General features: G+C 42.9%; 1 protein-coding gene across 2 annotated transcripts in view; it reads left to right on the top strand.

The window, feature by feature from the left end:
* The window catches only part of TCF20 (transcription factor 20), a 99196-nt gene extending 87650 nt beyond the window's left edge, over positions 1 to 11546 (top strand). For both annotated transcript variants that reach the window (XM_084810026.1, XM_084810025.1), the window contains one exon: positions 10258 to 11546. In XM_084810026.1, coding sequence (XP_084666152.1) covers positions 10258 to 10275 — 18 coding nt within the window. In that variant the 3' untranslated portion in view covers positions 10276 to 11546. The remainder of the gene's footprint in view (positions 1 to 10257) is intronic.
* Positions 11547 to 13986: the final 2440 nt, after the last annotated feature.

Genomic DNA, 13986 nt, shown 5'->3' with positions numbered 1-13986 from the left:
ATGCTTGCTTTAGAGATAGGTAGGAGGAAATGTTCCTTTTGATTTCTAGAAGTCCTAGTTCTGTAATTACCAGTAATAAATGATAAAATAAATCATAAAGGGCTTTTAACAATAAAAAATTAGAAGCAAAACAACGGAGCACAAGAAACTCAAACTGCTGCTCTGCAACCAGAAACCAGAATCCAGTGCAGGTAGAACGAAGTGTTTCTTTTGATTTCTAGAAGTCCTAAATCTGTAATTACCAGTAGAGAATGTTTGTGTCATGTTTCCAGAGTCAGAGCATAACAGTTGCAGTTTCAAGGGTCCAAGATGGTCAGCACAAACTGGGATCAGGCAGAAGGCAAGGTCTCACCACTCCAGGTCACAGTCAAACTGGTTCCAAGACAACACAATAGACAAGGAGCACACAGACAGAGGGTCACAGCCAAGTCCAGGTAACAGGCAACAAGGTCCCAAGACAGTGCAGCAGACAAGGCACAGGCAGAGGGACACTGAGAGTTCTGTTCAGAAGTACTCAAACCAGGAAACAGGCAAGGCAAGGCAAGCTGGGTTCAGGAAGGTTTGGTCAATGTCATTTCCAGCAACTCACTCAGACTTACACTACTGTTTGTATGCAGAGGCTGTCAGAGCCACGCCTCAGCTGTTAGTGACTGCAGCTGAAATGTCCTTCTTGGGAGCAAGCCCCCTATGTACAAGTAGACCTTTTCACACAAGAAGTCCTCTAGCTCAGTCTAGCACTCCTTCTGAATTCCTGTCTTTTCAGGCAGTATCTTTCCCGAGGGCTTGGGGGTTTCTCTGCCTCCACCTCTGAAGCAGAGTTGTCCTCCACAGGTAATGTGCTCATGGTAGTCATGCCTAAGGGCCCAGGCTCCTCCTGGTTTACTGGCAAATCCTGGGCATTGGTGGTGATGGGTGGTTCCTGGTCCTCTAGCAATTCCTCCTCCGAGGAGACTTCCAGCAGGGGTATGACAGTGTTTTAGAAGAGCTTCTTTTTCTCTGCTGCTTAGTGGTAGCATGTTTATTCACAGAATCATAGAATAGTAGGGTTGGAAGGGGCCTACAAGGCCATTGAGTCCCAACCCCCTGCTTAGTGCAAGAATCCAGGTCAGAGCATCCTGGACAGATGGCTGTCCAGCGTCATCATGAATGCCTCCAGTGTGGGAGAGCTCACTACCTCCCTAGGTAATTGGTTCCATTGTCGTATTTCTCTAACAGTCAGGATGTTTTTCCTGATGTTCAGCTGGAATCTGGCTTCCTGTAACTTGAGCCCATTATTCCGTGTCCTGCACTCTGGGATGATTGAGAAGAGATGCTGGCCTTCCTCTCTGTGACAACCTTTCAAGTACTTGAAGAGCGCTCTCATATCTCCCCTCAGTCTTCTCTTCTCAAGGCTAAACATGCCCAGTTCTTTAAATCTCTCTTCATAGGGCTTTGTTTCCAGTCCCCTGATCATCTTTGTTGCCCTCCTCTGAACCCTCTCCAGCTTGTCTGCATCCTTCTTAAAATGTGTTGCCCAGAACTGGACGCAGTACTCCAGATGAGGCCTAACCAGTGCTGAATAGAGGGGAACTAGTACTTCCCAGGATTTGGAAGCTGTGCTTCTATTAATGCAGCCCAAAATAGCATTTGCCATTTTTGTAGCCACATCACATTGTTGGTTCATATTCAGCTTGTGATCGACAACAATTCCAAGATGGTTCTCGCTTGTCGTGTTGTTGAGCCACGTATCCCCCATCTTGTACCTGTGCATTTGGTTTCTTTTCCCTAGGTGCAGAACTTGGCATTTATCCCTATTAAATGTCATTCTGTTGTTTTCTGCCCAGCGCTCCAGTCTATCCAGATCACTTTGAATTTTGTTTCTGTCTTCCACAGTATTAGCTGTCCCACCCAATTTTGTGTCATCTGCAAATTTGACCAGCATTCCCTGCACCTCCTCCTCCAAGTCATTAATAAAAATATTGAAAAGCACTGGGCCCAGGACTGAGCCCTGCGGTACCCCGCTCGTTACCTCTCCCCAGTTTGAGAAGATCCCATTGATAAGCACTCTTTGAGTCTGATTCTGTAGCCAACTGTGGATCCACCGGATCGTTGTTTCATCTAGCCCACTCTGAGCTAGTTTGCTCATCAGGATATCATGGGGCACTTTGTCAAAAGCTTTGCTGAAGTTGAGGTATATGATGTCCACAGCATTCCCACAGTCCACAAGGGAGGTTACCTGATCAAAAAAATGAGATCAGATTTGTCTGGCAGGATTTGTTTTTGACAAATCCATATTGGCTTCGAGTAATCACTGCATTGTTTTCAAGGTGCTTCCAGATGGATTGCTTTATCATCTGCTCCAGAATTTTCCCAGGGATTGATGTCAGACTGACTGGTCTGTAGTTCCCAGGTTCCTCCTTTTTGGCCTTTTTGAAGATAGGGACAACATTAGCCCTCTTCCAGTCATCTGGCATTTCACCTGTCCTCCTTGATTTCTCAAAGATAATGAACAGTGGTTCTGAGAGTTCGTCCACCAGTTCCTTTATTACTCTAGGATGTAGTTCGTCTGGCCGGGAGATTTGAACTCATTCAAAGTGATTAGGTGTTCCTTGATCATATGCCTATCAATCTCAAGCTGCAGTCCCGCCCCTTCAGCCTGTACTTCGCCTTTGCCAGGGGGGTCTTAGACCCTCTTTTCGGAGAAGACTGAGCCATAGTAGGAATTGAGCACCTTTGCCTTTTCTTTGTCATCTGTTATCATTCTGTCATCCTTCTTTAATAGCTGAACCACCATTTCTTTCCTCTGTCTTTTAGTATGCACGTAGCTGAAGAAAGCCATTTTTTGCTTTTAGCATCCCTCGCTAAACTCAGCTCGTTCTCAGCTTTAGCCTTCTTGAAGCCATCCCTGCAATTCTGTGATACCTGCCTGTACTTTTCCTTTGTTGCTTGCCCTTCCTTCCACTTCCTACAGTCAGGGCCAGAAATATTGGAACAAGGATGACTGCTTTGGCAGTTGGCCTCTGTACACCACCACATTGAAGATGAAAGGAAACACACCCAGATGGGAGCGAAGTTAGGACTTTCAGTGTAATTCAAGGGGTTTGACAAAAGTGGGGCACTAACCATTCAGGAGGGACAGCCAGTGGCATACACACAACCCCATCGTTGGTAGCTCATAAGTAATGGAACAGATGGCTGACAAGCAGCTGCATGGCCAGGTGTGGCCTGTTTCCTGGGTACCCCATGACCAATCAAGCAGATGAAAGGCCTGGAGGTGGTTCTGAGTGTTATATTTGCATTTGGTAGCTGTTCACTGGAACTCCCAACATAAGGCCCAAAGAGGTGTCCATGCGAGTGAAGGAGGCCATACCCATCAGAGAGATAGCAAAAACATTGGGAGTGGCCAACACAACAGTTTGGAACATCCTGAAAAAGAAGGAATTAACTGGCAAGCTCAGCAACAGCAGAAGGCCTGGAAGACCCCGGAAGACAACTAAAGTGGATGACCGCAGAATTCTGCTCATGGTGAAGAGGAACCCTCTCTCAACATCTAGCCAGGTCAAGAACGCTGTTGCGGAGGTAGGCATGTCATTGTCAACATCTACATTCAAGAGATGGCTTTATGAATGTAAATACAGAGGCTTCACAACAAGGTGCAAACCACTGGTAACATTTAAGAACAGACAGGCCAGATTAGCCTTTGCCAGCAAACACCTAAAACAGCCTGCCCAGTTCTGGAATGAAATTCTTTGAACTGATGAAACCAAGATTAACTTGTACCAGAATGATAGGAAGAGAAAAGTATGGAGAAGGAAAGGAACAGCTCATGATCCAAAGCATACCACATCATCTGTCAAACATGGTGGAGGCAGTGTTATGGCATGGGAATGTATGGCTGCCAATGGAACCGGGTCACTGGTGTTTATTGATGACCTGACTGCTGATCAAAGCAGCAGGATGAATTCTGAAGTGTATAGGGCTATACTTTCTGCTCAGATTCAGCGGAATGCTGCCAAACTGATAGGACGTCGCTTCATATTGCAGATGGATAATGACCCAAAACATACAGCAAAAGCTATCCAAGGGTTCTGAAGGTAACGAAGTGGGATGTTCTTCGGTGGCCAAATCATTCACCTGATCTCAACCCAATAGAGGTTGGGTTTCACTTACTGAAGACAAGACTGAAGGCAGAAAGACCCACAAACAAGCAGCAGCTGAGGGCAGCTGCAGTAAAGGCCTGGCAAAGCATCTCGAGGAAGGAAACTCAGCATTTGGTCATGTCTATGGGTTCCAGACTTCAGGCAATCATTGACTGCAAAGGATTTTCATCCAGGTATTAAAGGCGATCCTTACGTTTGAAATGATGTTGGTTTGTTCCATTACTTATGAGCCACCAACGATGGGGTGTGTGTGTATGCCACTGGCTGTCCTTCCTGAATGGTTAGTGCCCCAGTTTTGTCAAACCCCTTGAATTACAGCTGAAAGTCCTGACTTGGCTCCCATCTGGGTGTGTTTCCTTTCAACTTCAGTGTGGTGGTTTACAGAGGCCAACTGCCAAAACAGTTATCCTTGTTCTAATATTTCTGGCCCTGACTGTATATGTATCCTTTTTTGTTTTCAGGTCATCTCTAAGCTTTTTGTGAAGCCACATTGGCTTCTTCTTTTGTCTTCCACCTTTTCTTCTTGTTGGAATTGTTTGTCATTGTGCCTTGAGAATTTCCTTTTTTAAAAGCTCCCACCCATCATCTAAAGAGTGGGGTTTGTTTTTACTTGTGCTTCCAGAACCAAGGGAAGCTAGCTTGACTGGCAAACAATTTATGCAAGAAGAAATGAGTTTTTACTTATGGAATTTCAGCTGCTATGTTCGAACTGCTTTCTCACGAACACCGATTTTAAGGTGCTGGAATTCTTACTTCTTACATAGGGATTTCAGGGATTTTTTGGGTGAATGCTTGGAATTTTATACAAAGGGCAGATACTCTTTGAGTTTGCATCTTTAGAAGTAGTATTCATTTCTGTAGCACTTCCTGGTGGACACAATGTTTTGCAGTTCTTTTTTCTTGATCTGTTTAGCTCTGTGAGATTGATAGAGGCTGGAAAATGGTGCCTTACCTAAGGCTACCTGATGAGCTTCAGTGGGTATCTGAATCTGTCTCTCATGATCCAGCACAACCTCTGTCTACTATTTCACACTGGCTTCCAGTCACCTTTGTAAAGTGCCCCCAAAATCTGGTGAGGTGCAAAGACTGTGGGCCATATCTGGGGTTAGCAACCAGCATATGAAACTAGGGTTTATTTGTTTATTACATTTATATCCCACCCTTTGCTCCAAGGAGCCCAAGGCAGTGTACATGATCCTCCTCTCCATTTTGTCCTCCTAACAGCCTTGTGAGGTAGGTTAGGCTGAGAGTCAGTGATTGGCCCAAAGTCACCCAGTGAACTTCATGGCTAAGTTGGGACATGAAACAGGGTCTCCTCAATCCCAGTCCAACATGCTAACCACTATACCACACTGGCTCCACATATCCTGGTTAGTAAGCAGAAATTAAATCACCGTTTTCCACTGGTACAATGGGAAACTGGTTAAGCAAACCATAATAGAGGTACTGAAGCCAGCACATGAGGGCAGGGCCAAGGAGCAAGCAGATGGGTGTGATGCTTGTTCTCAGAGAATAAACTACAAATAAGCCAAGCTTGTTACATCTTAACCTGTCCTTTGCCTACAGCACTTCTCTAGGTACCTTTTAAAGTTACCCAGTCACAGGCTCCTCTCCCTGCATATTTTGGATTATCTCCTAAACTATCTCTAAATGCATTTCAATCAAAATGTGATTTTATATGGGCTGATCTTGGAAGTGTATTATTTTTATTCTTACTCAGTGTTTGTATAGAACATAAGAAGAACCATGCTGAATCTGACCAAGGGTCCATGTAGTCCAGCATTCTGTTCACACACTGGCCAACAAGCTGTCGACCAGGAAACCACAAGCAGGACACAAGTGCAGCAGCACACTCCCACCCATGTTCCCCCAAAACTGGTGTACATAGATAGACTCACAGCCTCTGGTACTGGAGGTAGCACATAGCCATCAAGACTAGTCGCTATTGATAGCTTTTTCCTCCAGGAATTTGTCTAACCCCCTTCTAAAGCCATCCAAATTGGTGGCCATCACTACATCCTATAGTAGCGAATTCCATAGTTTAACTATGCGCTGCGTGAAGAAGTACTTCCTCTTAATCTGTCCTGGATCTCCCAGCAATTAGCTTCATGGGATGACCTGGGGTTCTAGTACTTAGAGAGAGGGAGAAAAATGTTTCCCTATCCACATTCTCCACACCATGCATAATTCTGTAGACCTCTATCATGTCTCCCCTTACCCTCCAAAGCTAAACAATCCCAGCTGTTGTAACTTTCTCTCATAGAGGAGATACTCCAGCCCCTTGATCTTTTTAGTTGCCCATTTCTGCACTTTCTCCAGCTCTACAATACCTTTTTTTAGGTATGGTGACCAGAACTGTAAACAGTATTCCAATTGTGGTCACACATAGATTTGTATAAGGGCAATATGATATTGGCAGTTTTATTCTCAATTCCTTTTCTAATTAGGCCTAACATGGAGTTTGCCTTTTTTACAGTGGCTGCTCACTGGATTGACATTTTCATTGAGCTGTCCACCACAACCCCAAGATCTCTTTCTTGGTTGGTCACCGCTAGTTCAGATCCCATCAGATTATACTTGAAGTTGGGATTTTTTGCCCCAATGTGGATCACTTTATACTTGCTTATATTGAATTGCATATGCCATTTGGATGCCCATTCTCCCAGTTTGGGGAGATCCTTTTGGAGCTCTTCACAATCCCTTTTTGTTTTAACCACCCTAAATAATTCGGTGTCATCCGCAAACTTGGCCACTTTACTGCTCGCTCCTAATTCCAGATCATTTGTGAACAGGTTGAAAAGCATTGGTCCTAATACAGATCCCTATGGGACCCCACTGTTTACTTCCCTCCGTTGGGAGAATTTACCATTTATTCCTACTCTCTGCTTTCTGTTCTTTAACCAGTTACTGATCCATAAGAGGATCTTCTTATTCCATGACTGTTAAATTTGCTCAGGGGTCTTTGGTAAGGGGCTTTGTCAAAAGCCTTTTGGAAGTCCAAGTAAACAATGCCTACCAGATCACCCCTGTCTACATGTTTACTGACACTCTCAAAGTATTGTAAAAGGTTAGTGAGACAGGACTTACCTTTGCAGAAGCCATGTTGATTCTTTTTCAGCAGGGCTTGCCCTTCTATATGCTTACTAATTGTATTTTTAATAATGCCTTCAACCAGTTTACTCGGAACAGATCTTAAGCTAACCGGCCTGTAATTTCCCAAATCCCCCCTGGATCCCTTTTAAAAAACTGGTGTTACATTGCCTGTCTTCCAGTCTTCTGGTATAGAGGCTGATCTTAGGGACATGTTGCATATTTTGGTTAGAAGATCAGCAGTTTCATATTTGAGTTCTTTGAGAACTCTAGGATGGATACCATCTGATCCTGGTGATTTATTTGCTTTCAATTTATCAATAAGATTGAGAGCTTCATCTTTTGTCACCACTATTTGCCTCAGTTCCTCAGACTCCCTTCCTGAAAACATCAGTTCAGACACAGGTATCTGTCGTCTATCTTCTGCAGTGAAGACAGATGAAAAGAATTCGTTCAGCTTCTCTGCAGTCTCGTCATATTCCTTCAGTACTCCTTTAACTCCATTGTCATCCATTGGTATAGTATTCTGTATAGTCCATATTCTTCTTGAGTGTCTTGCAAAAAACAAGTGGGGTGTAAAATAATAAAAATAAGTAAAATAATCATGCTTTGGTATCTGTGGGAAGGGTATGTTGAGGGGTTTCTGAAAGCATGCTAAGAGCGAGATGGAGTTTCTCTAGTTTACATTAGCAATTGTGAGTATGAAACCCAGGGCAGTTGTAGAATTCATCTGGAACAGGAGGGTGTGAGGTTGGGTATGTGGCACAGCCACATCTGGGATATATATATATATATATTTTGCTGGCTGGAAAAAGTTAAGGATTGACTAAGGCCAAAGTTAATTGTGCACTTCCCATGTCTTCAGTGCCATAGTTTTATGGGATTGTGAGGGAAACATTTACGCCATCACTCCCAGAGTAATTTTGCTGATTGCAAAGTAAAGATATGCCTCTGCAAATTTGCTTTTTTGGCAAACTACCTGTCTCTGCCTCCCTTAAAGGCTCTGACCTTCCATAACTCATTCCCTGACTCACTCCCTGTTGGAAGTGGAATAGGAGAGGAGATGGTTCAAGAGCCAAAAGAACAATTAATGCTGCTGTGTGTCTGGATTCATCACTGGAATGTGGTGTTTGTTTCTCTTCCCATCCACATGATGGAAGTGGCAGAGGAGGATAGCGCGACAGCAGGGCTGTGACTTCTGTGTCCCCATGGATCAATCATATGTGTTCCCAATATTAGTCTTGGAAGACAGAGATTATGTTTTCAGCATAATTCTTCAGGTCTTCTGTCTCTTTCAAGGAAAGCCAAATGTGCATCTGCTGTGGGACTTGTGACAAGCAAGATTTTTGCCATCCTCCTTGTCAAAACCAGTCTCTCCTGCCTCCCAAAGTGTTCAAGAACCATAGACGCTGCTTGCTACTACCACCATTGTCAACACTATGGATATTTCCACTTGTTTTATTTTTGTGTAAAACATCCACCCTCCAATACCTTTTAACGTTGGATAGCAGAATCAGAGTGTTTACTAATGAGTAGGCAGAGAGCTAAAAACCAAACCACAGTTTTGCAGTATTGAAAGAAAACAGGTTTATTTTAAAGCAGGGCTGGGGAACACTTTTTATGTGGGGGGCCAAATTGTCCCCCACAGGACCCTCCATAGACCAGATGACATCAGCTGGCGTGGCTGAACCCTGCTCAATAGCATTGCACCACCAACTTTCCTTTCTCTATGCCTCTCTCCACACAGAGAAAGGGACATAGACGACACGGGGAAGACGGCACTTCCCCCAGTGTTGACCAAGTCCCAACTTTGTGTGTTCCCAAGGGGTGCCATGCTGGCCAAGTCTGTTTACGCTGTGCCCCATAGGGACAAAGTGCACTTCACAAATGGACTCAGCTGACGTCATTTGGTTCCCAGCCGGAGCGTCACCCAGTGCTTTGGCAGGGACCAGCTTTGCACACTGCATGCATTCCCCTATTGGGAATGATGTGAGGCAGGTGAAGCACTTACCCAAGAGGCAGGGAGAGGAATCCCCTTGTTATCTCTGTATCTGTGATCACAGATAATAAGGGGATTCCCCTTTATGACGGTTCCCCTCCTAACTGACAGGTTGAACAGTGCACTAAGTAAGGGGAATCCACTTGTTATCTCCGATCTGTGATAGATTAAGCCTCTGCAGGCTAGATGACGAACCTCCATGGGTCAGAGGTTCCTCATTGCTGTTCAAAAAGGAATTAAAACACATGGCATATCCACAAAAGTTTTTAAAACCTGTCTAAAAGCCATCTCTCTTTTACTAGCCTGTTTGAATGCAAGGTACATACATACTTGCTGAGTAAATAAGTCATACTCAGTTGTCCAGAACTGGCTTCTAGTGTTTGGGGACAATGCTCCCAAGATTAAATACAGCCAAAACAAAGAAGCATGTGGAAATGGAGTCAGTTCTAAATAGAACATTACCCTGAATTTACCAGGTTCCACCCTTAATAGAGGGAAGTGTTCTGGTAGAAAGAAACCGCTGCCTCCTCTTTGAGAATTGGACCTATTCATTTCTGATATAGTGATGCACTGCAGGACTTGGAACAGAAAAGCTGACATTTTAACTCTTAAATGTTGAGCAATTTAATTAGATGCAGGGAAGATATAGTAATGCTTCACATCCTTTGCATTAGCCTGACAGGAATTTCATCTCATGCAATTACAGGACATTCCAAGTTGATATTCTCCAGCAGCCCTGTATCCCAGCACCAAATGTAGTGGATTCTGACATAGAAGTCAGTGGGCTATGATTACATATAATCATTGCAGAATGATTTCTTTTCATGACTTCCTTTAAAAAGTTAATTGTTTAAGGAAAAATAACATTTATTGGTAACTTCCATAAACTATTCCATCAGGTTTAAGAAATCTTGGAAGTACTGCTACTACAAATTTCTCTTGGGCCATTGTATTAATTTTGCCATTAATTTAGTGGGAATTTTAAGCTTCTATAAACTTTTCTAATAGCAATGTTTTTCCCCTTTACAGGTTAGGCTGTTGAGATAAGAAAGCGGCGGACATTCAAGATTGGATGGATTCTTTCCCACTGTGCAGTCATGCCCCTCTCTTGACGTGCCTGCCAATGCCAGCACTTCCTTCATCAACTCTTTCATCACATTTGACCGACAACATCATAGAATATGATCAAGGAGTCTGAACCAGCTGTTTTCATGGACACAATCTCCATAGTGACTATGGGAAGGGGAGGGAAAAGAAGAGAAGATGGGGGAATTAAAGAGGGAGGGATAAGATATATATATAGATATATATATATATAAAGATCTATTTTTAGTCTTGATGATAGACTTGTTTTAAATGAAAGGTGCGCTATCCCTTTTTATGCATTAAATTCAATTTTTAGGACCCAGCTATGTTCCAAGTTGCTCATAAAGAAATAGTAAAATTCAAACAAGGCCTTTGCAAATGGATCTCATCGTGTTCATAAGGAGTTATGGAGGTATGAGCTTGCTTAATCAAACTTGTCTCTTCACTCCATCTTCCACAACAGAAAACCCAGGTTTTAAAGAATACAGACTTTTGTTGTTGTTGTTGCTGGCAAAATTGTCTGTAAGGGCGGGAGGTGGGCGTGAATGGTTGCAGGGGATAGGATGTTTGTATTTGTGTATGTGTGAAGAGGGGATTTGTTTTCCTTTTTAAGAAACACTATTTATTTTTATTAAGAAAGGAAGCCTGATAAGAATCAGAGGATTCCTACGTCATGTGGCTTGTGAAATAAGAGTGGCTTCTACTAGCTTCATTTTCAGATACTCTGACCTTATATACATGACTCTGTGTACCAAAAGGTGGGGGATTTGGGCCATTCTTGGCATTGACAAATATTCCCAAATCATTCCAAGGAGCTTCTGCCTTTTTTCACAGGCAGCCTAGAGGGAGGATGTTGGCTTGCCTACCATAAAGGGGCGTTCAACAGGAAGTCTGAATGTTGACATAATCAGTGTGTGTTGAGCTGACCAGGAAAATCCAATTAACCCTTCTCTGTCTTTTGTTTCCCAAAGGAAGGAAGGGAGAATGTCAATTTAGCAGCCTACACCACATGGTTAATTTTTTGTTTGTTTGTACATTGTGTAATTTTAAACATTTGAGTTTTAAAAAAACATTTTATCTTGTTAAGGCCTTAAGAAGGGGTTAGTGCATCTTTCAGGGGTCACTCTGCCATGGGAATAAAATAGCTGTTTAACAAACAGTTTTATATAAAAAAACTAAAACAAAACAAAAAAAACCCACAAAAAAACCTAATAAACTTCATTTTAACCTTGTTTCATCTGTGGAGTTTAATGTATTTCCCCTTCCTTTGAACAAACCTTTTTTTGGGGGGTTGCCCTTCGTGTAGTTTACATATCGACTTAACTGTCTTCTTTTAAGATGGGCCTTCCTTCATAACCTTCTGGAATGGACCAGAGAGGCTATTGACATTGATATGGAACAAGCTTTCTGAGGTTCTTTTATCTAGAGCACGGGGGTGGGGAACCTCTGGCCCAAAGGGTATGCCAGTTGAGCCCATTGTCATCTTCTCAGTCCTGGCCCCCACATCGCAAGTAGCCCTTTAAAAAAAACCACACGCTTCCATTGGTGCCAATTGAAGCATTAAAAAAAAGTCTAATTCCTGTACCAGTCAGGTGATTTTCTGTGGGATCAAAGCGCGGAAGAAAAGGCTTAAGCCTCCCATTCCCTGCATACTGTAAACAACTCCCCCTGGAAGTTGTCCCTGTGCTATTAGCTTTTAAAATAGCTTCTTTTATTGCTCCTGGAACCTTTTAAAAAGCCTAATTGCTTTGTGGTGTGTGTGTGTGTATGTGTGTGAGAAAGGAAGGCTTCTGAGAGGGAGAGGGAGAAAGAGAAAGATGGGAAGAGAATCAGTGGAGGAAGAGATGGCTGGATGATGTGTGTGTGTGTGTGTGTATATGAGAAAGAGAGAGTCTTGTGTGAGTGGGATGGCTCCATCCTTGCTCACAGCTGACATGCGGTCCTTGACAGATTTCCCCAGAGGGAATGGTACCCTCGGGGTTGGGCGGAAGAATCTCTACCCCTGACTAGAGAATGCCATCATCAAGACTGGTCTCCATAACCTTACTTTCTAGAGATCTAGCATACTTACTGAGGTTTACTAGCTTTTTAGTGGCTCCTGGGCTCTGTTTTTCTTTTCCTTTCCAGCATCTCATTCACCCAGCTAGGCTCAAGCCAAAGTAGGAGGGCAGCCAAGTGTTAGAGACAGACAGACCAACAGCCAAAGGTGGGAACAATGAACAAACCCCGTTTTCACAGCCTGGTATTCTACCCTAAACAAAAATACCTATTTTTCATTATTTGAAATGCTAAAAGGAAAAGAAAATCAGGAACACAAATGATTCTAGTATTCTTTACATTGTGGTCATGGAACAAAGCTTAAAATTCAAAGAGGAGTAAAATCTATTTGTACAAATTTAATCTGTTCAAAGTGCGAGAAAGATATGCTCTAGTGAAAAGAGGTCACAAGAAAAGCCCTGCTGGATCACAACAGGGATCTTTCTAATCTAGCATCCTAACAGTGGCCAGCCAAATGCTTACTCAAGGCAGATATGAAGACAACAGTCCTTCCCTCTTTGTTTGCCCTTGAACCTGCAGGTTCCATACAGCTGTCAGTGCTAATAGTGAGTAACAGGCATATTCTTCATGGAGTCATATAATCAGTTTATTAAAGTTATCTCAGCCAGCGGCTTAGTATCTACCTGATACTACCGCTGACCAATTTTACTGAGTGACCCCAAGTTCTAGCATGAGTCAGAGATACGTTTTTCTATATAGAGTACACCAGAGATGAGAAACACACTGCCCTCAAAATCATAAAAAAAATATTTGGGGGGTGGCATCCAGAGCGGCCATTTTGACACTTTTTTTTACCCCTTAGTGCTCCATAGCCACTACAGAGCTATGGTGCCCTGTATGCCTTTTTAAAAACAACAACAACCCAGCACTGTGAGGGATGGGGGAGGTGCAGTCCGCAGGGACAAAAATGGCTACCAGACCTCCCAAAGTTGCCCACCCATGGTCTACATCATACAGCGTTTTATAAATACCATGTTCTTCCACCACCCAGTCTCCAGTGCATAGCTGCAAGAAATTGCAATTGGTCAAAGCTCATCTAAGGACAATAGGAATAAGACTGAAAAGAATAAAATCACCACTTCTGTAAGTAAATGTTTTGACGTTGGTAGATTTTGTTACATTAGGATACCAGTGAAGTAACTAAAAACAAATGGGAGTTGGGCCAATTTCTCATGTTGCAGAATATATTAATGGAAAGCAAAATGTGAAAGTGAACCAGAGACCTTGGATGCTTTTGAATTAGCCACACGTTTTGCCACAAGTGGCAAGCTGATAAAGGCTAAAATGCTATGCTTTTGGAGTGCAAAAGATGCTGCTGGAAGTCGGATTGCAATTGTAACTGAATGTATAGCTTGTATTTAAAAATGCTTTGCGGGAAATGTAAAATCCAGCAAAAGGAAGATGTTTATTTATTTTTAAACGTTTTTATCCCGCTTTTTGGTCTAAAGACTTTCAAATACAAAGGTCTGTCATAAGAATCTATTCAGTTTAATAAAACTTCAGTAGGAAGATTTATCTAACAAAAGGACTGGAATTAATTCAGGCCCAAGACAAGACTAATAGTGATGGCATGAAATTCCACAGCCAGGTTCATAGGTTTGATGCCAAATGATT

Source organism: Heloderma suspectum, chromosome 7, assembly GCF_057233095.1.
Source record: "Heloderma suspectum isolate Gila_16-S chromosome 7, 16-S_ref, whole genome shotgun sequence".
NCBI lineage: Eukaryota > Metazoa > Chordata > Lepidosauria > Squamata > Helodermatidae > Heloderma > Heloderma suspectum.
This window is presented reverse-complemented; position numbering and strand designations above follow the sequence as displayed.